The sequence below is a fragment of the Abramis brama genome (genome assembly GCF_963993115.1).
Source record: "Abramis brama genome assembly, chromosome: 2".
In the NCBI taxonomy this organism is placed as follows: domain Eukaryota; kingdom Metazoa; phylum Chordata; class Actinopteri; order Cypriniformes; family Leuciscidae; genus Abramis; species Abramis brama.
Window position 1 is genome coordinate 51,721,518 of NC_139964.1, and position 26,720 is coordinate 51,748,237.

The following is a 26,720-nucleotide window of genomic DNA, read 5'->3' on the forward strand; positions in this document are numbered from 1 at the left end:
AGTACGTTTTTCAGGGAGGTCTGAGTTCATGTAGGCCTATAGGCCTAGAGAAATTTAATAAAGTAGGCCTACGCAAATGTAAAATAGCACTGTATAGTCTTCACTGTAGATAAAACATCCTTATTAATTAATCCTTAATAAAGTTACAGTTATTCAGTCAAGAGCAAAGAGTGATTTTTTCTTTGTCCACTTTGTTGTTTGATTAACATTAAAAACACAGACAGCAGCACGACTATTGGGCTGCTGTCACTTTAAGAGCGAATGCACATACACATAACCGACTATGTTTACAGGGATACTCTCTTTTTTGACAATTTTGTGTGAATTTGTCCACTCAATTGCAAGAAGACATAAATGAGAGCTCAGTTTAGTAGGCCTATTCGCGCGCTGTCTTCATAGGGCCTAAAATTAACACTGCCAAGTGGTGTATGAAATGGTCAGTTTGCCTATAAAAATTTATCAGTTCTAATAATGCATGAACGTGAACAAACGTGAACGACAATCGGAACAGTTGACTGGCCAGCGCTTGATCGTAAAGAAAGTTTAAGCTTTGACAAGACGACGCAAAAGGGAGTTAATTGCATAATGCATTACTCGCGCTCTGCATGGAAAATTGTGTGTGGGCAGTGGCACACACCTGAAGTGCGCGCCCAAACAGCCGCATCAGACAGCGCGCGAATCGTAAACTAAGCTCTCGTTTATGTCTTTTTGCAATTGAGTGGACAAATTCTCTCTCTCACACACACACACACACACGTTGTTTAACATCTTTACATCTTGACTGGGAACCACACACACGTGAGTGATGAGGAATGAGGAATTTCCAGATGATGAAAAGATGTTAAAAAACAAACTAAATAGCTTTTTTAATGTAAATAATTAATAAAATCTCAATAGATAGATATTTTTTCATTAAAAATCTATAACTTCAAAAGTGTAGGCCTACTTCATCTTTGCTGAAAGAGCTGTCATTCTTTGAAGTTGCCATTGTGTAGAACCAACCAACTCTTGAATGCAAATGTCCCTTTTTGAAAGAACTGAATAAGACAGACAAGCATTTAAAAACAAAAGGAATACTCACACATCCATACTCTACTCTGTTTTTGTGTCAGATAACCTTGTAAATATTCTTTACATAATGACAACATCCTAGATATCCTTAAACACAACTGCAATATGAGGAAAGTCTCCTTACAGATGGAGAAACATAACTCCAGCTAATGTATTCATTGTCAAGACCAGATCCACAAACAAGGCTTCAAAATCCATCAGGGATCAGGAAGCACAAAGGCACACTAAGTTTTAGTCATGTTAATGTTCCCCTTGGTAAACCCCTTGTAAATACAGGAATCCAACAGACATTTTATTCAGCAAACACAAGAACTTGCAGTATTTTATGAAGATTGCTTTTCATTAATTAAATCTGAAATTACATTTAATAAACTAATAATTCTAAGGAGACTGCTATATTTTTGCAAGCAGTGAGAAATATTTGACTAGAATATTTTGAATTTCCACATGAAAATGTCAGCTTTTAACAGTTGAATTACAATAAATTGCCTTTAATAGCATTTATTTTCTTCCCGGGCGAATTTCAGGACAAAACATTCAAAACAAACAGCCTGCAAAGCAATTATGCTTTTTCCATTGAGCCTGGGCCTTGAAAATGAAGACACTGTATTATATGAAACCTTTCAGCCAACAAACACATAATCAATTTGACACAAAGCAGAACCCTTGCATAGCCGTATAACATGCCATCAAAACCACCATGACGTTCAGAACCTTATGACGTTCAACACTCACATTTGTGCAAGAGGTGTTCTGATCAAGTGCATCTATTCATTGGAAAACACTTTCTTTGTGCGCGTCTGCGTAGTGCTAGAACCGCTTTTGTGTAAGATAATTTGTTTTTCATAGCCACAGGTTCTTCAGATTAGAACTGGAATTTTGTTTTTGCAATTTGAATACAATTAATTCTCTATAACAGAGATCCCAATCAGGGGTATTTAAGCAGGTTCCAGGGGGAACTTGATTTTGTTTTTGCATTGTTAAACCTATAAAGCAGACATTATGATTCAAACTACAATATTAGGGATCTTAAATGAAATAATCATAATTATAATTAAAATCTCATGATTGTTTTGTGAACACTGCCTTAATACATTCAGTTACTACATAAGAAAAAAAACAACAACTAAATATAAGTTTTATTCAAAAAATCAAGTAAATTATACATAATCGTGAGTAAAATGGTGCTGTAAATGTGTCCATTTACAACACGATTTTGCAGAGTTAAGTATTGTAGTCAATTACTGGCATTTCTGCTGAAAATAATTAAATTATTATTATTATTTTTTTGCAATTTTAAGAAAAGTTTTAGTTTTTCATGAGACATTGTGACCTTTCCTACAAATATATACTTCACACTTCAGTACAAAAAGTGTCAAAAAAAGACAAAAACAGATTTTTTTAAATGTTATAATAGTGATTTGATAATCTCTAAAAATAAATTAAAAAGCAAAACTTGTTAAAAAACAAAACAAAACTGTTAGGAAGAGGAAATGGCTAATCAGCCAATAAGTACTCCTCATCTACTGATTATACTACTGTGGTAATTTCATGTATTTATTTTAAAATAAATGTGTTTGTATTTCACCAAGTGTTAATTTTCCTACATCATGAAACTTTTAGTTTTACAAATTCGGACAATCTTTGAAGGATGAACAAATTTTTTTTTGGTTATCACATTAAAAATAACATTTAAATGGAATAATATTCAGACTTTTGAGCTTTGAAGTGCTGGAAAAAGTTGTGTGAAGTACTTGAAAGTCCTTTATTCTTATAAGTGTTCTATAACTGTCTAATTTGCTGGGTTATAATCATAGACTGTAAAAAAAATATATATATAAATGAACGTAGTGTCCATGACGTCACCCGTAGGTTTCTGAAGAGCATTTTTGAAGCCAAAAGATTAAAAATTACAGTAAAAACACTAATATTGTGAAATATAATTTGTGCTTAAGAAACATTTCTTATTGTTATTGCACAGTTGTGTTGCTTAATATATTTCGGGGAAACCACTAGACATTTTTTCAGGATTCTAGAATTCAAAATAAAAGCATCGATTTGAAATTTGATTTCATTAAAAAAAAACTTTTTTTTAAATCTTACAAGGCCCCAACCTTTTGAATGGTAGTATACATTATATACACACACGCTACATTTCAAGACACTTTGTATGTGCATATATAAAGGCATTTTTAAATATGATGAATAACTTTGAAAGAAAACAATAGATGTGGTTTGATTGCTCTTGTTTAATCATTAAATCTAAAAAAAAGAAGAGCTTAATAGTCATTGCTTAAAGCACTAGCAAAAAGTAAAACAAAATATTTACAGTCTGTTCACATTTGTGTCACTCAGTACAGTTCTAAGGGGTGTGTGTGTGTGTGTGTGTGTGTGTCTGCATGTCTTTATGGTTTTGGCAATAAGACGTTAGATCAGATATACAAACATCACACAGATATTCTTGTCTTGTCTTTTCAGCCGTGTGTGTGTGTGTCACTTCTTGGAGGGAACTCCCTCAGAGTAGTCCTCCAGTACTCCATTCAGATGATCATTATGAGTCTTAAACCGTCTCTTTCTCTGTGTTCCAGGTTTCTTCCTCTTCTGAATGGGCGTCTGTAACAGCCAATGACAAATCACGTCAACCTCACGGCAACCGTTCACTTCCACACAAATATGCATGAACCAGCCAATCTGGAGAGTGTGTGTTTGTATCTCTGTGTGTAAATGTTTATCTGTATATGTGAGAGATAGAACGCACCATTTTCTTTGGTCCCGTCTCCTGCATGGATGATATGCCCTGTTTCTTCAGATACTCTTCGATCTTTTCCTCATCTATGGAATCAACAGGAACGCTGCGCCACAGCTTTTGGAACTCTGGAGAATGAATGATACTGACGTCACGATAGAGAAGCTCCACCCACATCACCAGAACTCTTCTAACAGACAATTCTGGATTAAGTCAATATTAATCACTCTTTAATTATGATAATCATCACACACCTTCATCAACAACAAACTGGCAATGTTTGTCATTGTAGAATAGAATCTTCTTCTTATCTGGCCTGGTCACAAATATAATCTGATCTCCAAGTGCCTGAACAAAAAAAAAAAAAAAAAAAAAATAATAATAATAATAATAATAATAATAATAATATTTCAAATCTTAAAAAAGCTCATCTGCTGCTTTCTAAACAAAAACTACACATTAAATACACAATGTTGTGAGTTAATGAATTATTTCCAAATAAATATTATATCCAAATTAAGTGCTAAAACAAAAGGAGCATTTGAAAATCGTAAAAAAAATAAAAAATAAAATAAATCACAGTGTGTTTGTTCAATGATGTCCCAATACATTTTGAAGTTTCTGTGCTACTGATTATTTAAATATATGGTCCAGATTCTATCCACCTATTTTTTCAAAGGAGTGACATTAGTGCGTTACTTTAATAGCCTTGGCAGAGTTTGGAAGACCCTCTTCAACGTCATCCAGTAACACTCCTCCTAGTCCCAGCTGATCGTGTTTGTCCAGTAGTCTTAGCAGAGCTTTCTTATCCTTCAGATGATACTTGGGTTTAAAGGCATATTTCCCTTCCCGCACATCAATCTTAGGATTACTTGATAATGCCTGGAGGGAGGGAGAGGTTAGATTTACTATTTTGGTTTGAATGGATCTCTTTCCCTTGAAAAGGAATATGCTGTGTTATTACAAGGCTCTATGGAACACATGATTTTGATTGGTATTCTGTGGTCAAAAAAATTGTAATGCATTAATTTGTAATGAAAAATGAAAAAATAAATAAAGTAAAATAAAAAATAAAATAAAAAAGTAAGTAAATTCAAATAAGAAATTCTCACCACCCAAGCAATTAAAGAGCAACCAAATTACAAAGCATATTTTTGCAAATTCATTAATCAGTGCACGTCCAGCTGCTACTTCAGGGAACATGCATCAATACCACACTTTAAAGCAAAAAAAAAAAAAAAAAAAAAAAAATATTCTCGTCGCTTGATAAACTTAAGGTTGAGCCACTGTAGTCACTTGGACTATTTTAACAATGTCTTTACTAACTTTTCTGGGCTGGGATATCAATTACCTAGCAGCCTATGAAGGAGAGAGCCATCTCTCAGATTTCATCAAAAATATCTTAATTTGTGTTCCGAAGATGAATGAAAGTCTTACGGGGTTGGAACAACATGATAATTACTGACAGAATTTTCATTTTTGGGTGAACTAACCCTTTAAGTTAGTATTCACACCAAGGATGAGAACTGTAAAGATAACGATAAAGATATAGTTCTAAAAATCGTTCTCCATATTAAAGAGTAGCAGAGTTCACACCACAGCTATAACAATAATGGCACAGAGAAACTGGAATCACTTTAAGAATGATTTTATCCAGCTGATGAATGATAAAAACATAGACATCCAATCAGAATCCATCCTGGTGTAACGAGATTGAGCATTTAAAGTGACAGACACACGCTTACAATAAACAGAAGGATATTTTTCCACTGGTGTGGACGCTTATAGTTATCGTTCTTGGTGTAAACGGGCCTTTATGCTTTAAAGCTGTTTTGTCTATTCAATGCTTCATTCAACTGCCACAGCAATGTCATTGAATTATCGTTCTCTGCTGACTTTTCTCGGCAAACATGATGTGTGTGACTAATTGTGATTAGCATATCATGTAATCATTTTAATTATTACAATTGATTAAAATCGATAATTTTATATATAAATAGATGGCTAAACCATATAATTGAATGTTGTCCCATGCAAATGATTTCTTTCAAAACTGTTCTCATGAAAACTCACATCATGAAATAAACCCGGCAGGGTGTTCAGAAATTAATTTGATTCAAGCTGAAATTTAATGATAATGATTGGTTGACTGTACATTATCTCTTATTTTCAAGCTACTATCTATGAATATACGTATGGTATGCTGTAGACACAGTCAGTAGTAATTAGCAGTATGATATATACAAGCTGTTCAAATAATGTACATTAAGCATAAAATAACCTCCAATGTTCCTTTAACAAGGGAACATTGGGTGTCATTCACTAATTGTGTGTGTGATATCAGGGTCACGATCCGATTTCGATTCACAAGCTCGCAATTCAATTCAATTCCAATTTATATTTGATTCAATTCGATATTGATTCATTGGGGCACATATCAGGTATTATGACAAATTTTCTCAAGGAAAATAAATATCTCTCAACTAATGCTGTAAACTATACAGGAAACCCCAGTTGGTACATTAATATTAAAGGTTAAAGTTAACTGATTTGTATAGGCTGCTCACATTTAAATTGCATAAGAAAGTTTTTATAATAATAATAATAATAATAATAATAATGTTATGATAATAACTTTTCTAAATTACATTGTTTCTATTCGTTTTTTGAAAATATAAACATTTGAATGGTGGCTATCATAAAAACATGACCGATTTATTCAAACATAATACTGACGAACAGGTTAAGTAAAAAATAAAATGAATATGCAATAGTGCTATATTTATCAAAATGCTCCTCTCTAGAGGTTTTTTTTTTTTAGCTGACTAACGAGTTTAAGGAAATTGAATGTTTTTTCTAAGGTAAATGTAATGTTACGTGACATTGTTTACAAGCTGTTTTATTGACATCTTTCTGCAGCTGAAACACTGATTAAGCGATTACATGAGACAGGATACATTTCAGTAAGTCGTTCTATATCTTTCAACATACCTTCTGATGTTCATTCATGTTTATTTAATGCTGTAACTAATAGTAAAAAGGAAGAGATCAGTTCAGTTCCCATATATTGGTTGGGAGGCACGCTACAAAGTTTTGTTCATTCATCAACTGAAAACAGCACAGACCAAAAGATCGATTCTTGGGGTTTGATAATCAATATAGGTTCATCAACATGAGAAACGATTTTTAACCCAGCCCTACTAAAATTTATGGAAAAATTTCAGGCAAGAGTGCATATTTATAGAGCGTTTTATGTTTGCTGAGAGTGATGAAAGGCTGAAAAACTCCTTATATGGATGCATTTATGCAAATTACTAACCTTGGACATGCAGTCACTCATTTACAATACTCCAAAATTCAAAGTTAAGAACAACTTTTGTGAAATATGTTGTGTTGTGAAGTTTTTTCGTGAGAAGTTCTTCTGTGCATATAAATATGAATAATCTACGCAATAATTAGTGAATGAGACCCAATGTCTTCCTCTTATGCACACACACCTCGCTCATAAGCCACTGTTTCTGCTTCATGCCAATGTCCAGCAGCTTGGTCTCATCCAGAATTTCATCTAGACTCAGATGATAAGTATCTCCTCTCTGGTGTCTCGTCTGAGAAAGAAAGAGAGAGAAAGACAAAGAGATGTAAAAAGAGTTTAAATGTGTCACAGCTACATCTACATCTGTGGATTACAGGCTGACAGCCTTCAATTACTGTCATGGTAGAGAGTACATAATTTCACTGTGGGGAACTGCCAAGCCTGATAAAAAAATAAAAAAAAAGACTGCTTACGATAATATAAAACAACTATAAAATTACTCTGACAATGTGTATTAGTCATATTAGTGTGAAATTTCACACAATGTTTATTTACGTCAGATGGAGAAACTTGTTAGGAGAGCAAGGGACTGTTTTTCAAGCAGACAATATGAAAACCTTCACAAATGAACAGAAGAAACCTTCATTATAGATCACAATATTGGTACTAATACAAGACTGGCAATAGATGAGCTGAGTTTGGAAGACATTTCCCATGGCATTTGATGGAGGGAGCATGTGTTTAATGACAGTGTGGATTGCTCAGCTCAGGATCATTTAATTCTCCATGTGTCATTCTCTAGGTATTCTGAATTGCAGAAATCTCCTGAGTTAAAATAAACCTTTTCACTAAAAAAAGAAAGAAAAGAAATTCAGTCTGTGATGTGCACTAATGCAAGAAGAAAATGATCATGAAGCAGCAAGAAAATGACAGATAAGACACTGCAGCAATTTTTTGTTTGTTGAACAGACCATTGGACTGTGGAAATGTTAGAAAATGTGCAAATTTTTGTATTACCTTCATGTAGTTGACAATTCGGGCCAAAACTCCAAATCTATATCCTGAACTCCCGGAAAGTGCTTTGAGATTGAAGGAGCCATTACTGGGATCTGAAAGATGAAAGGAGGACAATGAGGAGAAGAAGAGATAACAGACTATAATAAGTAAGTGCAGCAACTACTAGGCTATTAATGTAGAACTACCATCACCAACCCTCTCAAACGACAACAAATAATAACACACGTTGTGTTCAAACACAAAGTTAGTTTCTGGCAGTTATATTCCACACCATTTAAAATTCTCTCTGCTGCCAGCAGACAATTTCATCCTAAAGAGACACACCAGAAACCAAGAGTAAAATGAAAAGAGCAGAAAATAAATGACAACAAGGTCTATTTTGACCAAGAGTAAAGTGAAAAAGCGCTCTGGCCAGTCAGAAGCCTTAATTTATTCCTTTTGTATAATCCATTTGAAAACACTTTCTCTAATGCAAAATAAAACCTCTGATAAAAACAGATTTCATCTGCATGATGCAAAACAGCCTACAATTCACCAGACAACCCACCTGTTCTAAAAGGGGGCAATCAAATTAAAAACATGTATATAATGACTAAATGTAAATATAATAATAGTGTGAGATAGGAATTTAACACAGTATAATGACAATAACAAAGATAAATAATAATAAGATGTTGAAATTTTTTTTCTAGGCAAGAATAGTATAAATATATCAACATCTGTTCGCAATGTGGAATATTCCAGTTATTTATGCATTCTTAATAGTCGTAAAAAGATGTAAATTGTTGAAGGCGGCAGGTTTCCGAGTGTTAGCCAATTAGTCATTTATAAATATAACCATGTTTCAAGTTCCATTTTGAGTAATAATGCGTTAAATATGAATTCTCTGAACATAGGCAGAGGGTGACCCAACTCCAGGGTAAGGAGACACATTTAAATAGATTTCCTTGAAATGGTTTCGAGTTACATGTCACCGCACAACCTACACATCCCAGCATAAACGCTCAGGATAAATTATTTTGATCAAAATGTCGACATTAACAAACCAGATTTTTTAAAAATTATATTTCCATTTGTTCCCACTTTATATTAAGTGGCTTTAAGTACTATGTACTTACATCGAATAATAAGTACAATGTACTTATTGAGTCGATGTTGTATTGTAAAACAATTTTGCTGCTACTGAGGTGTGATACAGGTAAGGTTAGGGACAGGTGTGGTGGCATGGGTAGGTTTAAGGGTGGGTTAAGGTGTAAGGGAAGGGTCAACAGTGTAACTACAAAAATAATTACATACATTAATTACAGCTGTAATTACATGCAGGTATTTTCAAAATATAAGTACAATGTAAAAAGATGTATGTACACAATAAGTCCATTGTATCAAATTATAAATTTCAATGCAAGTACATAGTAGTTAAAGGCACTTAATATAAAGTGGGACCTTTCATTTTATGACAATAAACAAGCCAGAATGAGAACATGAAAACACAAATGAAATCAACTCTCCACCTACCAATCCCTTCCTCCCCTCCCACCCCACCCAGCTTAACCCCGACAAACCACATATTTTTATCAGGAAAGCAAGCATACTGTATGCGGGATTTGGCATGGCAGAAAGAGCGCTATAATCATCTTATTTCACTGCAATCTCACAAAGTTCTGTTATAATCAGTAAAGCTGACTGTACAATGAATCTCTTTAGTTTCTCTTCCTTCAGTTTTTGTTCAGTGCTAACTTAAATGCCTCTGATTGGCCACTGCATTCAAGACACCAACAGATATGTCTGTGATTGGCTACACTGCTCAATGCTACAAAAAGAATTGTTGTAAATAGAAACCTTTGATGTTTTCCAGAGCGCAAACACAGATAATTTGCTAAAAAGGTTTCGCCAATAATGCTATTATACAGAGAAAATTGGTCCTAGAGTCAGCCTTACACCCATTTCACACTGGACGCACAAGCAGAGCGTCAGCAGCTGTGCGTATGCAGAGCGGGAGCAGGTCGCGCCCATTTTGCTTTCACACTGGCAGCATTTGCGCAGGTCAAACGCGCAGATGAACCGTGGCTTGCGTAGTACTAATAATAATTCGTTACATTTAGATAGCGCTTTTTCTGAGACCTCAAAGCGCTTTACATAGAAGGGGGGAATCTCCTCAACAACCACCAATGTGCAGCATCCACTTGGATGATGCGACGGCAGCCATATTGCGCCAGGACGCCCACCACACACCAGCTTACTGGTGGAGAGGAAACAGTGATGAAGCCAATCAGTATATGGGGATGATTAGGAGGCCATGATAGACAGAGGCAAATTTGGCCAGGATGCCGGGGTTACACCCCTACTCTTTTTCGAAGGACATCCTGGGATTTTTAATGACCACAGAGAGTCAGGACCTCGGTTTAACGTCTCATCCGAAGGACTGCAAATACAGACGAGTATCGTTCATTGTTCATCCCCACGTTGCATTCTTTTAAAACGGCTTTAAAGAAGCACTTTTATAGCTTGGCATTTAATTCCGACCCAGGAGAGACCTAAATATATTAATTTTATGTTGTTGTGTTTTGTATTCTCTTTGTTTGGTTTTATTGATGGAATTGTACAGCACTTTGGGCTGCACTTGAGGCAGTAGAAATGTGCTATATAAAAAATAAACTGAACTAAACTAAACTAAAATTGTGCCACCTTTTTCAGGTGTTCTCCTCCGACCACTGTCTGTCACGTGCTTTGATTTATGCTGGACAGCATACTCTGCTGGTATGCAACTGTGTTCCCTACTGTCCCACACCTATGCATAACATGCGGATTAAATGAATATATGTAGTTTACGTGATAAAAGTAATCTTTTGAAGTTTGGGCAAAAACTCCTGGCAATGGAGTTTTCATGTAATTTATTTCTTTTTTTTTCAAAGTGCTAAATGTCAAATGGTGACTGTGAAACACAGAACACCTCCCTTATATGATTTTATGGTGAAGTTTGTTACCTTTGAACTTGAAGTTTGAACTTCAAAGGCCTGTTTAAATTATTAAAATGAGAGGTACATCTTAACCCTTGTGCATCAATTTAAAAAAGTTACACATAGGTCCATAGTGGACAAAAATGTCTGTGTCAAAAAAACTGTCATAAAAAGTTACATAGGTTTAAGTTTATGAAAATGATTTATGAACATTATTTTATATAAAATGTATATTTTATGAAACATGTTGAACTCTATAACAGCTAGAAAATCAAAGCCATAAATCTAAACAAGTTGTGTTCCAAATTTGAGGATGACCTCAAAAAATTAGCTTTCAGTAAGATTTTGTTTGGGCGCAGTAACAGATTTTCCCCATTAGATGCCAGCGAAACTCCACTGGTGCACACAGTGGTTAGATTTTTGATTTGCAGTTGAATATTTCTCTCTCAAATATTACAAGCAAGCACACGCACACACATTTGTTTTACACTCAGACATCCATACCAACACACCCACACAATTATCGCTGCATAATTTATCCAATTGGCCCTATAATATGCCGAAGCAGAAAACAGGAATAAAGCGAGTATTTGCTTTATAGGCCAAAACTGAAAAAATGTTTTTTAAAATGTTTAATTTTGAAGCCTTGCCAACAGAATGAAAGCCTCTTAACAAAGATTGCATCATTTTATAGTTAAATGGCCCTGGGATTAAAAATTGCAGTTTTAATGGGTTTCAATGCGGACATTTTTGACCAAAAGGCGCTGAGAGGAAGTATTTTGTGTACCTAGTGGAAATGGGGGTGAAATAATAAAATTCCAATAAAAATACAGACCTGTGCCAAATTTTATGCAGATAGCATTAACACAGGCAAAGTGATAAAAAAAAAAAAACTCAAATAAGACAAAAATGTCCATATGGGTACACAAGGGTTAACTTTAAGATTACTTTTATCATGGATACTACATACATACTACATGTTATGTGTGTGGGACAGTAGAAGAAGAGTATGCTGCCCAATCAAAGCATGTGACAGACAGTGGTCGGAGGAAAACCCTGTCAAAAGGTGAAAGATTGGATGATAATCATCTGTATTTGTAGTACACAAGCTGCAGTTCATCTGCATGTGACAAACACTGCAAAATGGGCGCATACTGCTCCCGCTCTGCATACGCACAACTTCTGCGCTGCGTCCGCTCTGCTTTATTTGGCTCCGCCTAATTTCTGTTAAAGTTATGATTGTAGTGTTCCTGTGCGCTAAATGCTACTGAAGACGTTTCATTATGGAATGCGTGAATGGCTAAATCCACAGAAATAAGTTTTTTTGCTCTCAATAGTAAGTTCGCTGAATTAATACACATACACACACACTGATGATCCAAAACATTATGACCAGTCACAGGTGAAGTAAAGATCGTTGATCATCTCCTAACAAGGCCGCATATTAATGTCTGGCTAAGTAGTCTCCGTGTGTGGCTTTATTTTGAAAAAATTTCGTTGGCGAAATAGAGCAAAAACAGGCAATATGATGTCTAAAATATAAGTCACTTAATATTAACTTCTTGTTTATTAAACTTGTATAAAAGCAATATCACATTTGTTATGCTGATATCTGGAGAAAAATTGCACTCGTGATATTTATTACTAAATTATATAAATAAAGACAATCACACAGTGAAAGTGTGCACTCTAAATGTGCACCCACACTAGTCTAATCTACAAGACTACATCATGTAGAGTATGCATGCACTCTCTGGGTGTGTATGAAGGATAGGCTATACTTGATAATGTCAAAACGCACATCGTTAAAACAACAATTACGATATTAATCGCACACCCCTACAAATTGGTGATGGTGTTTTGGGCACCCAAGGCTCATCGATGCACGAGGGCAACAAAAGATATCCCGTCTGGTCAGAGCCAACAGAAGGTCTACTGTGGCGCAAGTCACACAAAATGTCAATGATGGTTATGGCAGGAATGTGTCACAAGACATAGGGCTGTGTAGCTGCAGACAAAAGTGCCTATGATGACCCCTGTCCACCGTTGAAAGGCCATTCATGTGGACAGAAATTTGACATGTGCCACCTACCTAAAAATTGTTGTAGACTAATGGTGTTCCCTGGTGGAAGTGGCCACTTTCAGCAGGATAATGCAACCCTGCTACACTGCACAAACATTGTTCGGTAATGGTTTGAGGAACATTACCAGATACCACAGGACACGTTCAGGTGTCTTGTAGAGTGCATTACTTGGCGGGCCAGCACTGTTTTGGCAGCATACAGAGGAACAACAGCATATTAGGTGGTCATAATGTTTTGGCTCATCTGTGTATATGCACAACATAACTTGCATGACATTTTTTGATTTGATGCTTATGTGGTTATACATTTATTTAATTAAAGGTTTACCTTACATTATTAACCAAAAGTTTAAATGTTAAAAAAGACCAGTATTTCACAAAGCATTTCATCCCCTGTGTAAATAGGCCAGTGAAATTTGACAAATCAAGTTTCACTCAGATAAACGTCACAATAAGGAAGAAAAGACTATTGCAACTTCCGTTTCATGACTTTAATGTGTTTATTCAGATGGGAAAACTTTTGGTTTATTTAAAAGAGGCTGAGAAAATAAATGCTGAAAATAAAAATTGTCTGTTTTGTTCTAATCCATCATGTACAGGTATGTATTTAATGGTTTAAAAAACACACAAAAAAAAAAACTGTACCCTGAATCTAATGCATGACTGGGCCGAAACGGAACAATGATGTCATATTTCTCAGATTTGATTTTAGATTTTTTTTGTCGTTGCTCATCCTATTTCCAAACTAATTTTCAACATCTCAAGCTCCTTGTAACTGGTAAAAGGAATCATTTCCTCTGTAGCATGTAGCTCTAGCATCACATCCTCTTCCTTCTCCACACCCTGCTCTCAACCCCTGGCAACGGGAGCACAGCCAGTCTCAGCCGCATCTTGGCATTGACTCATGAATGATTCATTGTGTGGGCGGGACCTAATGCTGAGAGCAGATGCATTACAGTAGGTTGGATGGCTGATGCTTAGAAAGACAGGACAACCAGCCAATGGCGTCAAAGCAGAGACTAAGAACAGCCAGTGCAATATACGGTTACATATTAAGGTAGGGCAGGGAGACAGAGAGAGAGAACGTGAACGGCAAGAAAGACAACACAGAGAGAAGCAAGAGGCTGCTCCATCACCCTGCATCCCAGACACTAACACCCAGGTACGTCCTGCTTTATATCGAACAACACAATGCATCTAATAATGAAATACTACACAGACTAAAACATCATCTTAGTTTTCTACAAATTTCAAAGGATTCCTTTAGTAATTGACTCTTCATATTGAGAATATGCATCACCAAGGCATGCAGCCATACGAACTAAACTGCAAATCAATAATAAATGCATATATTGTGTCACAAACACAAACTGAAATTCAAACATCGGATCTTGGTCATAAGTGTACGTATACATATAAGCACACAGAGAGCAGGATCCAGACAGTTGAAGCTGACGGTGCAATTCTAAATCATTACACTAGACTAGACAGCATCAAACTGATTGCGTACTGAATATTTAACAAGAAAAACTCATCCATTAGCACCTGCTATTCTAAAAAGAGGACAAACACTGGAAAAGAGCTTGAAAGAAACGGTAGCACAGCACTAAGGGATGCTTGGGGTGGGGGTCTCTGGAGGCCAGGAGAAGCAGAAGCCATCTGTCTGTATCAGACAAGACTAGGTATATGTGTGTGTATGTGTGTGTGTGTGTGTGTGTGTGTCTATGTCTACAAGAGTTAAACTAATGTCACAGGACCAGGTCTCCGAAATGAAGTTTTATAAGAATAAAATAAATCCTGTGAAACATTGTTAACAAATGAACGTGAAAAGAAATTTAAATCTTCTGAGTCATGGTTGAATTGAAAGTGAAGATGTATTCCTGCAGCGTATGTGCACAATCAGACACGCGTGGGAAATGCTTTCAGTTCCTAATTACATTCCTTACATGTACAGATCTTGCTTTGGTGATATATGCAATACAGAAAACCTTTGAAAAATCATAAGATTGAACTTTTAACACCATATACGTAAATCTAATTATCTGTGAAATGTTGCAATTGAAACCCAAAAGCGTAATGGAATGTATCATTTTTCAGCTTCCACTCTGCTCTAAACCTACACAACACAATGACCACTCAACCAAACTAGGTCAGCTGATTCATCTCAATTCATGTCTCTAGTATGGCTCCATCCCATTTTGCATGTTGCTTGTCCTACATAATATGCAAGATTAGGATTAGTCCATCCCAAACCAAAGTACATTGAAAATAGTATGCTAAAGCAGCCTGGATGGTATACTATACTTCCAGTGGATTTTCAAAGCATGTATTTGTACATGCTTTTTGGGCTGATATATTTATATCAAATGTTCTACCAAAGTACACCACTAGGGCTGCACAACATACCATTTTAGCATCGATACTGCAATGTACGCATCGGCAATAGTCACATTGCAGGATGTGTGATGTCAAGCATAGGGATCGTAGTTGATCCGTATGGACCAGGCACCACAGTTCAAAACGCATGTGATTCTCGTTTAAAATTTAACCATCATAAAGCGAGGGTTTATCATTTGCATGATTTAATTCCTGTCAGTTTAAACATTCAAGTGATTTTAAACCATTTGAGTGCAAGAATATGAGAAAGCTAACTCAATTTGGAACGTGTGAGATTTTTTCTGTGCGCGCAGACAGCACGCGAACATAGAATTTCATTTTCTTTCGCGTCTGTTTGTACTTGAAAGGACACATACACACAAAATTATGTCAAAATGCCCATCTTGGCTAGTATCTTCTTAAACACAGTCGCTTATAGCTTACGTGAATGTAAACAATTGAAAAAGAAAACGGATGCATATCATTATATTCGATCAGTTCATTCGGTCTTAAAGTGACAGCAGCCTAATATTCCTACTGCTTTGTGTCTGTCACTAATGTTAATCAAACAAAATAAAAAAGAGAAAATCACTTTTGAAGCTGTAACAAAGATTAATTATATTTAATTTATACAGTGAAGACTATACAGATCTGATTCACTATCTGATTTTTCAATTTCTGTACCTGAATACTTAAAGCACTGTTTATTTAATTTACATCTTTGTTCTATTGTATTTATATATGCATATGCAATTCTTTCCAAATAGAGCTATTAAAGTCATCTAGTGATTTTATTTTTTCACATCACAATATATGCAGCAAAACAAAATTTCGAAATGTCAGATATTTCCAACATCGTGCAGCCCTATAAACTACCATTCAAAAGTTTGGAGTCAGTAAGATTTTTTTTTAAATCAATTAGAAATTAATACTTTTATTCAGCAAAAGCGCATTAAATTGATCATAATTAACAAAAGACTTTTACATTGTTACAAAAAAATATTACAACTAAATGCTGCTCTTTTGAACTTTCTATTCATAAAAGAATCCTGAAAAAAATGCATCATGTTTCCACAAAAAACATTAAGCAGCACAACAGTGTTCAACAGTGATAATAAGTGTTACTTGAGCAACAAATCATCATATTAAAATTATTTTAAAAGGATCATGTGACACTGAAGACTGGAGTAATGATGCTGAAAATTTTGCTTAGCCATCAAAGAAAAAAACAAAAACATTTTGAACTACATAAAAAAAACAGCTATTATGAATTGTAATATTTCCTGATATTACTGTTTTTACTGTATTGTTTATCAAATAAATGCAGCCTTAGTGAGCGTAAGAGTAAATGTATAAGCCTAAAAGTAACTAATACTGAATACTGAAATAATAATTATTAATAATAATTAAATATTTTAGCATGAACACAAACCGTACTTAATGTCTTTCTACTGTTTGTTTAAATCTACATGTTTTTCCAAGGTGACTAATTGGTAAACAACTAAACAACTAGTCGAATAATAAATGTGAAGTAATTCCTGACTAACATTTATGATTTTGGGTTAACCTAATCCCAATAAGATGCGTTTCTTAGGAGTAGTAAGCTAAATCTCACATGCAGGTGTAGTGAAAACCCTACACATGCTGCAAGATACTCAAAAACAATGAGATGCAAAGCAACGACTTAAGATGCCTGACTGACAGCTAAAGTACAGTATGAAAAAAACACTGTGCCTTTGATGATGCTCTAATACATGTCCTTTTCTCATCAACACCGAAAAATACAGTACATATAAATTTGCATATAGAAACTGCCATTCAAATCTGTCAATCACTCGGCCTCTAGCTGATTTTGATCACTGTTCGTACCCACACTAATTATTCTACCCTTCCTCATCTTTCTCTTTAATAACTGACTGTTTTTATAGGTCTCTCTGCAGTATGAATATGTCCAGCAGTTCTGCTCTGATCCAGCAAATCTATCCCTTCCACGATGGCTGGAACGTTGCCTGTTTCATCATTCTCCTCCTCTTCATTCTCACCATCCTCTCCCTCGCCACAGTGGCGTTCCTCTACGAGCTGCTGGACTGCGGATGCTTCACCAAAACCAAAACCGTTCGTGACTTGCGCCGCCAGCACGAAGAGGTGGTTTAGTTGTAACCATGGTGACAGCGGACACGGTCACCACAACAGTAGACTGGTGGAAAAGGCTGCAAATTCGGACAGAGCTCTACGCCACAATGGAGTCCTTTAAAAACACGTCAAACATGTACAGAGACAGAAGCACTCCACTCCCACTTGCTCCAACAGCAATACACAGCACAGGCATCTCGATGGCTGAAAATATTAAATGAGATTTACACCAGAAAGAAAGGAAAAATTTGCTTGTGTGTGCACGTCATTGTTTCCTTTGCATACAGTCAGTATTCCAGTACTATTGTTTAATGAGTCGACTATATAAACTGTTTAATATTCTGAGATGTGTTTACATGAATCTTTCCCTGTGCGGGATGACAAAATGTACATGTCAGCATTATGCAATTCATAAGCTAAATACAGTATTAATTGACTACCTAAAGCAAACATTCACTACAGTTGGAGTAAAGGGAATGATCTATGTGTATGTTTAAATTCCCTGTTAGGTGACATTAATATGTGAATAATTGTTATGTATAATAATAGTTCTACATCAAAAAGCACACTAAAGGCCAATTATTGCATCTTTGCAAATGCCTTAAAATTGTGTATTTAAAATTCTATAATAAAAATCATATAAGCACAAAAAATGTGTGGTTCACATTAGGGTCACAGAAGATATCATCATCTACTGCTAAAAGTACATTTAAATGACTTCAATAAATGTCTAGAACAAGTCATCGTGAGAGCTAGAGATGATTTGATTGTTTTGTTTTTTTACTGATTTTCACAATTTTCAACGTAGTATATTATTGGTTCTTTAATATCAGGAGTACCGAAAAATGGAACCTTTTAGTATGTCTCTAAATAAACTATATTCACAAGTATAATTACTTATTAAATATATTGTTTGGATAATTGCTCAACTTTTAAAATAACTTATATGTAACTCTGAATGCAAGGTCCAGAACAAACACTGCAAAATATTCAGATTGCAAGAACACTTAAATAAAATAAAAAATTCAATCAAAGTGTACATGTCAGTCTATGTTAGTCTATGGATCTTCATATTTTGCTGAAGGACTGTGTAGGAATTTTCATAACTACCAATTTGGGTAACTCTCACAAACCAAGGTTGACCAGACACCAGCCGAGAGGCCCGTGATGAAGGTTTTATAACTCAAAAATTGCTTCATGATGTTAGGCTCACTGACTTAAAATTGAGAATCCTCAGTGCTATTCTAACTATATTGTATAATTTAAGAAATTCAGATTGAAAATGAATCAGGCTAATGTTGGTTTTGAGCATTTCCCAAAACATAAGCTTATAATGCTTTAGATATGCCAAGGCCATTTGAATACAGATAAAATGTCAATACAATGAATATCTTCATTTGATAAAAGAGGTCAACATACACTACTGTTCAAAAGCTTGGGGTAAGGGGTTGGTAATGTTTTTGAAAGAAGTCTCTTACGCTCACCAAGGCTGCATTTATCTGATCAAAAGTTTAAAACTACAGTAAAAAGAGTAATATTGCAAAATATTATTACAATTAAAAATAACTCTTTTCCATTTTAAAGGGTAACTCTGGCCAAATTGCAACCTAGGCTATTTTTGTTAATCTACCCGAGTCAAACATTCGTGTAAAAGCATAATTAGAATGGAAACGCCACTTTTAAGATTGACCGTATTACTTCAAGCACAGTTTTACGTTGTGTCGAGCCTCCTTAGTGTTTTAAAAATAGCGATTTTGATGCTATCTCTGTAGTGCCCATTCCCCACATTATTGTACATACATTTACATTACATAATGTAAAATATGCCCCCACTGTAGTGCCCACTCCCATTCAAAAGGCATTTTGACCGAAAACGAAAATACAGTAAATCTTAAAAGTGGCGTTTCCATTCTAATTATGCTTTTACACGAATGTTTGACTCGGGTAGATTATCAAAAATAGTATGCGTCCGTTCAGTTTGGTGAGAGTTACCCTTTAATATATTTTTCAGCAGCCATTTCAGTCACATGACCTTTATAAAAGTTGAAAACAGTTGTTTTATATTTTTGTGGAACCCATAATAATGTTTTTTTTTCCAAACTTTTGAACGATAACAATTTAATGCCACACAGCCAGAGAGTTATTGCGACTTAGTGAGGAGGAGTGAGTCAATTGCAAAGATAGATACCATAAACACATGTACTTTCTGACCTGTGTTGTTTTTGGAGGATGATGTATCTTTGTCTGGTTTGCTCTTTTTCTTCTTGGAGGATCCGGAGGCCTCAGAGGTTGCTGGTCTCTTCTCAACTGTAGGATTAGATAGAGCTCTCTTTTTAAAGAGCTCTCGCTCTTTCAGCAGAGCTGGATCCATCCTACACAAATCACAACACGTACAATACAGTTAATTATTCGACTGACTGAGTGGTTAGAAATGTATATACATTATTTTGACCAATGACATTATAAATGAGGCTGGAAATGTAATAATAAATAAATAAAAATTTAAAGGAACACTCCACCGTTTTTTGAAATAGGGCTTATTCACCTTCTTTCCTACATTTAGATAGGTGGGCAAATGCATTTTTGTCTCCGTGCATGCATTGTTTTAGTTTGACAGGGTCGGCGCTAGCTTAGCTTAGCATAATGAATGGAATCCTTTGTTGCCAGCTAGCATGTCCTGAGTAAAAGTGACAAAAAAATAAATAAAAAACACCTAATTACTTCTTATGGCCTGCGTATTCACAACGAGTACAAATAGCGATGCAGATTAACACTAGGCGACTTCCTAGGCAGATTTTGACTTATATATTAAGGACTATATTAGGGGGAAGCACAGGCGAAGCACTGCTACTTGGGCGTGATATCTCTGCGCCCAAGTAGCAGTGCTTCGCCTATGCTTCCCCCTAATATAGTCCCAAGTCAATATCTGCCTAGGAAATCGCCTAGTGTTAATCTGCATCACTATTTGTACTTGTTGTGAATACGCAGGCCACAACAAGTAATTAGGTGGGGTTTTTTTTTTTTTTTATATCACTTTTACTCAGGACATGCTAGCTGGCAACAAAGGATTCCATTCATTATGCTAAGCTAAGCTAGCGCCGACCCTGTCAAACTAAAACAATGCATGCACTGAGACAAAAATGCATTTGCCCTCCTATCTAAATGTAGGAAAGAAGGTGAATAAGCCTTATTTCAAAAAACGGTGGAGTGTTCCTTTAAGGCTCTATATAACTACACAAATTCTGTAACGGGTTTGGCTTGTTTGACTGGTATGGTGTAAGTCAAAACCATGAATCAGAGCACTGAACACACTGAATCTGAACACAGCCGCATCCAAGTGATCTGAGGGCGCGGGCAGGTATAGATATATACACTAGATTTCGCCTTGGCTACGGTTTCGTTCCAATGAACTGCAGTAGCCAAGGCGACATCTAGTGTATATATCTATACCCGCCCGCGCCCTCAGATCACTTGGACGCGGCTGTGTTCAAGAGGTAACAACGATATAAATACTGTTCGTTTTCTCACACAAACCGCTCGTTTCGTGTCTTAGGCCATCAATGTGTACTTACGATGGGGAATTGTTTTAATTTGGACTCTGTGCTTGCTCTTTGAGGTGGTGACCATAGACCTGCATTATATGACTGACAGACAAGAACGGTTTGACCTAAAAATATCAAAATTGAAACTACTGCGGAAAAAAAGACACCTACATCTTGGATGCCCTTGAGGTAAGCTAAAACATACCAAAATTTAATTTCAAAGTGAACTATCCCTTTAAACCAACAACTGAAAACAATACAAAATACAACTATAAATCAGTGCATTATTAAACTATAAACTATTAACTGAACATATATCTTCTCAGTAGATGTTGTGGTTATACCTACCAGTCAAACGTTGGGACGCTCTTATTCCTTATTATTATTATTATTTACACTTAAGAATAAGAACGCAAGAATAATCATATAATCACAATCAGACGGTTCGCATGAGTGCAGTAAATACCTTGACTGCTTTTCATTCAGTATCTGGTCAAAACAAACAAACAAAACAAAACAAAAACAAACACTTTCTTTGGTTTGTCAAGAAATGTGTTGTTTACTAGCCTAGTTGTTTATTCTACACACATAGTGGTTAATACACAAAAAAATAATTTCATCTCTCATCTAGAGATCTAGAGATGAGAGACAATCTAATGTACATTATTCTGGTAGAAATATTTGAAGTTTAGCAATATCTAACATACTGAGATAAATGACTCATTTAAAGCCAGCGGGACAGTAAATATCTAACACGTTTAAACTTTCATAGTTCATAGATAATAGTCTATAGTTCAAGATATTTAATATAACAACAAAATACCATAATAACCACAACTAATAAATTAACCAGAAACACCTTAACGTTACATCACATAAAACATGCAGCAAATCATCCACAAATTAATGAAGAAGTAACTCGGAGAATTACCTGAATGTTTCACTGCCTTCTCTCAAAGAGAGAAACAGTTCAGATAAAGATTAATTATTCTTTGAAGCGACCATATGCTGTCAACGTAGTGATAAAGCTAAATGAGAAGCTTGTCAAAGAATGCTAGCGACGCTACACGACTAACGTACATGCATTTCCTGCGGAAAAGGCGACCTTCTTCTTCTTTGTTTTTAATTGTTGTTCGCAAAGACGTCGTCTGCCACCTGATGGTCAAACCGAATATTACATCTGTTGCGCTGTTCGAATTTGACATAATTAGTCTTAGTCAAATATTTCCAAGCATTCAATTGAGGAAAAAAATTGTTGAAAAAAATGTATGATAAATTCATTCAAACATCTTAAAGTGTTTGAACAACCAACTCTAGTGCAATTCCGCTTGCTCCTTTCATCTTTTCCAGTAGGGGGCGCGTGTGATTTTTTTTTTTTTTTTTTGCATAACACGGCCTCTTATGTGCTTCTAAAAAAGAAACAGCATGGCTGCTACTGAAGCCCATAAAGTGATTGTTTACGGAGGAAAAGGAGCTCTGGGCTCTGCATGTGTGCAATACTTCAGAGCTAAAAACTGGGTAAGTTGTCTCAGCCCAAAAGACAGCTCACCTAGCTGAAAATTAATTGCTTTTTCATTGTGCCATCAGACATGCTACATGTGTTTAAGTGATAATGGTGTTAATTATTAATTAATTTGTCACAGCTACCAGTGTCATGCATTTCTTATTAAATATACCTATAAGTTGCATTTCTTGTTGCCTGTGATATGTTAATAATGTAATTTCAGCTCTGTGTTTTGTAATTTACAGTGGGTTGCCTCTATAGATCTCAATGCCAATGAAGAAGCCAATGCCAATGTTACAGTTAAGATGACTGAATCCTTCACTGAGCAAGCCAGCCAGGTACAAAAAGATATTTAATGTGTGACGATTATGAAGCATGGCGCTAGCAACAGCAAGATAAAATAACTTGAAAAATACATTTTTAGTGCCTTGCGAAAGTATTCAAACCAATTTTTTCCTTCACATTTTATGTTGCTACTTTAAATTACTTTTTTTTCACATCAATCTACACTCCATACACCATAATGACAAAGCAAAAAGCAGATCTGTAAAAAGGAAAAGCTGAAATAAGTACATTGCATAAGTATTAAAATCCTTAACTCAGTACTTAGTTAAAGCACCTTTACAGCCTCAAGTCTTTTTTGGGTATGATGTGACAAGCTTTGCACATCTACATTTGGCGATTTTCTGCCGTTCTTCTCCTCGGATCTTCTCAAGCTCTGTCAAGTTGGATAGGGAGGGACTGTCGATGGACAGACATTTTCAGGTTTCTCCAGAGATTTTTGGCTCTGGGCCACTCAAGGACATTCACAGAGTTGTCTCTTAACAAGGCTGTAAGATTTTGTAACTACAATTTCTTTTAACTGACTTAATGGGCCTGATTATCGACCGATGCTGATATTCATGTGATTCCCAAATACTGCCTGAATTATTTGCCTGTCTGTATTCAAAGATCAACATACTTTTGATTTGTAATATTGTGTGTTATATTCAAACATGTTACATCTCCGTCTTTATTTTTTATTTTTGTTAGGTTACAGCTGATGTCGGTGAGCTGTTAGGTGAAGATAAAGTTGATGCCATCTTGTGTGTGGCCGGAGGTTGGGCAGGGGGCAGCGCCAAGGCCAAAAGTTAGTACATACTTATTAGTACATGTACACACAGAGGCCACACAAAATCTATAGCAGAGGTTTTCAGACTTTTTGATTCAAACACTATCTATCTATCTGTCCATCTATCTGTCTATCTATGTCTGTCTATCTATCTGTCCACCTGTCCGTCTGTCCGTCCGTCTGTCTGTCTATCTTTCCGTCTGTCCATCTATCCGTCTGTCACATGTTTTACTCTCTGTGGTCATTGAAAAAAACAGGATGTCAGGATGAAAAAGGTGTAGGGGTAACCCCGGCATCCTGCCTAAATTTGCCTGTTGGTCTCTGTCCATCATCATCACCTCCTAATCATCCCCATATGTACACTAATTGGCTTCATCACTCTCTCCTCTCAACCAATAAGCTGGTGTGTGGTGGGTGTTCTGGCGCAGTATGGCTGCTGCTGCACATTGGTGGTGGTAGAGAAGATTTCTCCTTCCATGTAAAGCACTTTGAGTGCAGAGAAAAGCGCTATATAAATGTTATATATTTATATATTATTATCTATCTATCTATCTATCTATCTATCTATCTATCTATATCTATCTATCGTTTTAAATCATTCTGCGGCCCCTTTGGAAGTTTGCTGAGGCTCCCTAGTGTGCCCCTGCCTCCTGGTTAAAAACACCTGATTTATTGCACAGTAAATCTCGAGTCAAGAACTTTGTCACAGAAGCCCAAAACACTCTTCACAATTGCATAGACATTTTAGCTGCTATGCAAAATTAATCTTTTGTTATTGCTTTCTGAAATGTATTGCATTCTCAGTATTGGCACAAGGGGGCGCTAATCTCTTAAGTCTAATTCTGTCTTAGAAGTGAACAGGTATATAATTATATCAGTTTATACTTCATATGAATGTGTTCTATATGCCTCAGCTCTGTATAAGAATGCTGATCTGATGTGGAAGCAGAGTGTGTGGACCTCCACAATTTGCAGTCACCTAGCAACGAAACACCTGAGAGAGGGGGGGTTGCTCACACTAGCAGGGGCTAAAGCAGCACTGGGTCCAACAGCAGGTATGTATGCTTGTATTTACTCCCTGACCTTTAGATTAGCTTAAAACAATTGTTTTGCTTAATTTTATATATATACTGTTCTCATGACCAGTATCATAACAATTTTAACATAATATATAATATTTCCTCACATTCATACAAATGCTTGTCTCTCAGCATGACAAAAAGTTCACAGCACAAAGCAAGTTAGCTAAAGAGAATTACAGATCACAGAATCTTGATTTTATTACATTTTACAAAATGTCCCAACTTTTTTGGATTTGGATTTTGCATGTATATAGCAGTATCAGTACAATTCTATCTCATTGTCATTGTAGGATGCATTGGTTATGGTATGGCTAAGGCAGCAGTACATCAGTTGTGCCAAAGTCTGAGCGGGCCAAATAGTGGTCTTCCTCCAGGATCTTCTGCAGTAGCAATTCTCCCGTAAGGAACAACAAAATGCCAAGTGACTCATTTACATCCATGCAAATTTCTGTTTTTAAAGGCGACTATTAATTACTCCTTTTAGAGTGACTTTGGATACACCCATGAATAGAAAGTTCATGCCAGATGGTGATGTCAGTTCCTGGACATCACTAGAGTACATAACGGAGTAAGTATGTATTGTATACTTGGGAGCATCTGTATTTTTAGGTGTGTGTGTGTGTGTGTGTGTGTGTGTGTGTGTGTGCGCGTGCGCGTGTTGTCTGTGTGTGTGCCCGTGTGTGCGCACATCTGTGTGTGTGTGTGTGTGTGTGTGTGTGTGTGTGTGTGTGTGTGTGTGTGTGTGTGTGTGGATAAAGCCATGATGCATTTTCTACATTCTAGGCTGTTCTATAAGTGGACTACAGGAGAGAACAGACCCCCTTCAGGTACTCTGATGCAGCTCGTTACTGCAGATGGAAAAACCGAAACTACGCCAATGTTATGATCAATATGATTTATGGTAATCAAAACCCTTCAAACCAAGCCAATAACTCACCACTGTCTCTGCATTAGTAATACTTTGTATCTTACTGCCTTTTTGTTTACATGTAAACATCAAATTACAGTAAATAAATCCTAGGTCTTCTAAAATGTGAAAGATATTGTTTTTTAAATGTAATGGCAAAATAAACTCTTTTATTCTGATGAATTTTGTTTCTGTCTTTTTTTTTTTTTGTCTCTATCAAATATTATTTGACAGTCACAGTCTGTTTCTCACCATTGGGTGGCGCTGATGATTAATTTAATTACAGGTTCCCCTTTGAGTCCATACAAAGGTATTATGATCAGACTAGAATAGTGAGTCAGCATTGAAAAAATGTGCATTGAAGTTATGGAACTTAGATATTAATTTAGAGGTAGTGAAGTAGGTGCCTTATCTTAATAAAGTGGACTTAACAAGTACAACAATAAATGGATCCTGAAATGAGCCTTTAATTTTCGGTAATTTTGATGAAAATGGGATCCTGACCTACTTGAAAAGAGATGCACCTGATGATAAAAAAACAAACAAAGAGAAGGGTAATTTGAAATCAATTCCTGATTTTTAGACCCAGCAAAGATGTTCTTTCAATTTTCATGCCAGACCACGCCCGTACATACAGGTATATAAGCTGGCCGGCATTGTACTTCGGAGCTGAAACAGTGCGTCTCGTCTGGGAACAGTGAGAAGCATTCCAATCACCTCGTCACTGCTGGAAATACTGCACATTCAGCAGTCCTCTCATTGTGCACGAATAAGTGCGAAAGTGTTCATCCGGGTACTTCAGGATGCCAAATGGCAGTGCTTTCACCTGGTAAAGTTCCTTGATGAGTTTGATGCTGCATTACTCTAAGTTGCGTCAC

The 26,720-nt window shown here is 35.9% G+C and overlaps 3 protein-coding genes across 6 annotated transcripts; 2 read left to right on the forward strand and 1 right to left on the reverse strand.

Annotated features, from left to right (window-relative positions):
* Positions 1 to 3,300: 3,300 nt before the first annotated feature.
* gtf2e2 (general transcription factor IIE, polypeptide 2, beta) lies at positions 3,301 to 22,351 on the reverse strand. 2 transcript variants are annotated; one of them, XM_084105689.1, is made up of 8 exons: positions 22,170 to 22,351; positions 19,908 to 20,068; positions 8,148 to 8,239; positions 7,315 to 7,422; positions 4,517 to 4,699; positions 4,072 to 4,165; positions 3,830 to 3,945; positions 3,301 to 3,684 (listed from the first exon to the last, which is right to left on the reverse strand). In XM_084105689.1, exons 2-8 carry the CDS (start codon positions 20,065 to 20,067, stop codon positions 3,565 to 3,567), a joined length of 873 nt encoding a protein of 290 aa, XP_083961815.1. In that variant the 5' UTR covers position 20,068; positions 22,170 to 22,351; the 3' UTR covers positions 3,301 to 3,564. The 2 variants fall into 2 exon arrangements, with proteins under 2 accessions (XP_083961815.1, XP_083961816.1); XM_084105690.1 differs by lacking the exon at positions 22,170 to 22,351 and adding an exon at positions 21,705 to 21,724.
* smim18 (small integral membrane protein 18) lies at positions 14,216 to 18,705 on the forward strand. Of its 2 annotated transcripts, XM_084097882.1 has the most exons (3): positions 14,251 to 14,349; positions 15,285 to 15,336; positions 17,492 to 17,859. In XM_084097882.1, the coding sequence occupies exon 3, from the start codon at positions 17,505 to 17,507 to the stop codon at positions 17,715 to 17,717; it is 213 nt and encodes a 70-aa protein (XP_083954008.1). In that variant the 5' UTR covers positions 14,251 to 14,349; positions 15,285 to 15,336; positions 17,492 to 17,504; the 3' UTR covers positions 17,718 to 17,859. The 2 variants fall into 2 exon arrangements, with proteins under 2 accessions (XP_083954007.1, XP_083954008.1); XM_084097881.1 differs by lacking the exon at positions 15,285 to 15,336 and having other exon boundaries at positions 14,216 to 14,349; positions 17,492 to 18,705.
* qdprb.1 (quinoid dihydropteridine reductase b, tandem duplicate 1) lies at positions 21,166 to 26,025 on the forward strand. Of its 2 annotated transcripts, XM_084105691.1 has the most exons (9): positions 21,166 to 21,190; positions 21,313 to 21,427; positions 22,589 to 22,756; positions 22,988 to 23,080; positions 23,775 to 23,871; positions 24,768 to 24,908; positions 25,226 to 25,334; positions 25,420 to 25,503; positions 25,719 to 26,025. In XM_084105691.1, the coding sequence occupies exons 3-9, from the start codon at positions 22,664 to 22,666 to the stop codon at positions 25,819 to 25,821; spliced, it is 720 nt and encodes a 239-aa protein (XP_083961817.1). In that variant the 5' UTR covers positions 21,166 to 21,190; positions 21,313 to 21,427; positions 22,589 to 22,663; the 3' UTR covers positions 25,822 to 26,025. The 2 variants fall into 2 exon arrangements, with proteins under 2 accessions (XP_083961817.1, XP_083961818.1); XM_084105692.1 differs by lacking the exons at positions 21,166 to 21,190; positions 21,313 to 21,427; positions 25,420 to 25,503 and having other exon boundaries at positions 22,615 to 22,756.
* Positions 26,026 to 26,720: the final 695 nt, after the last annotated feature.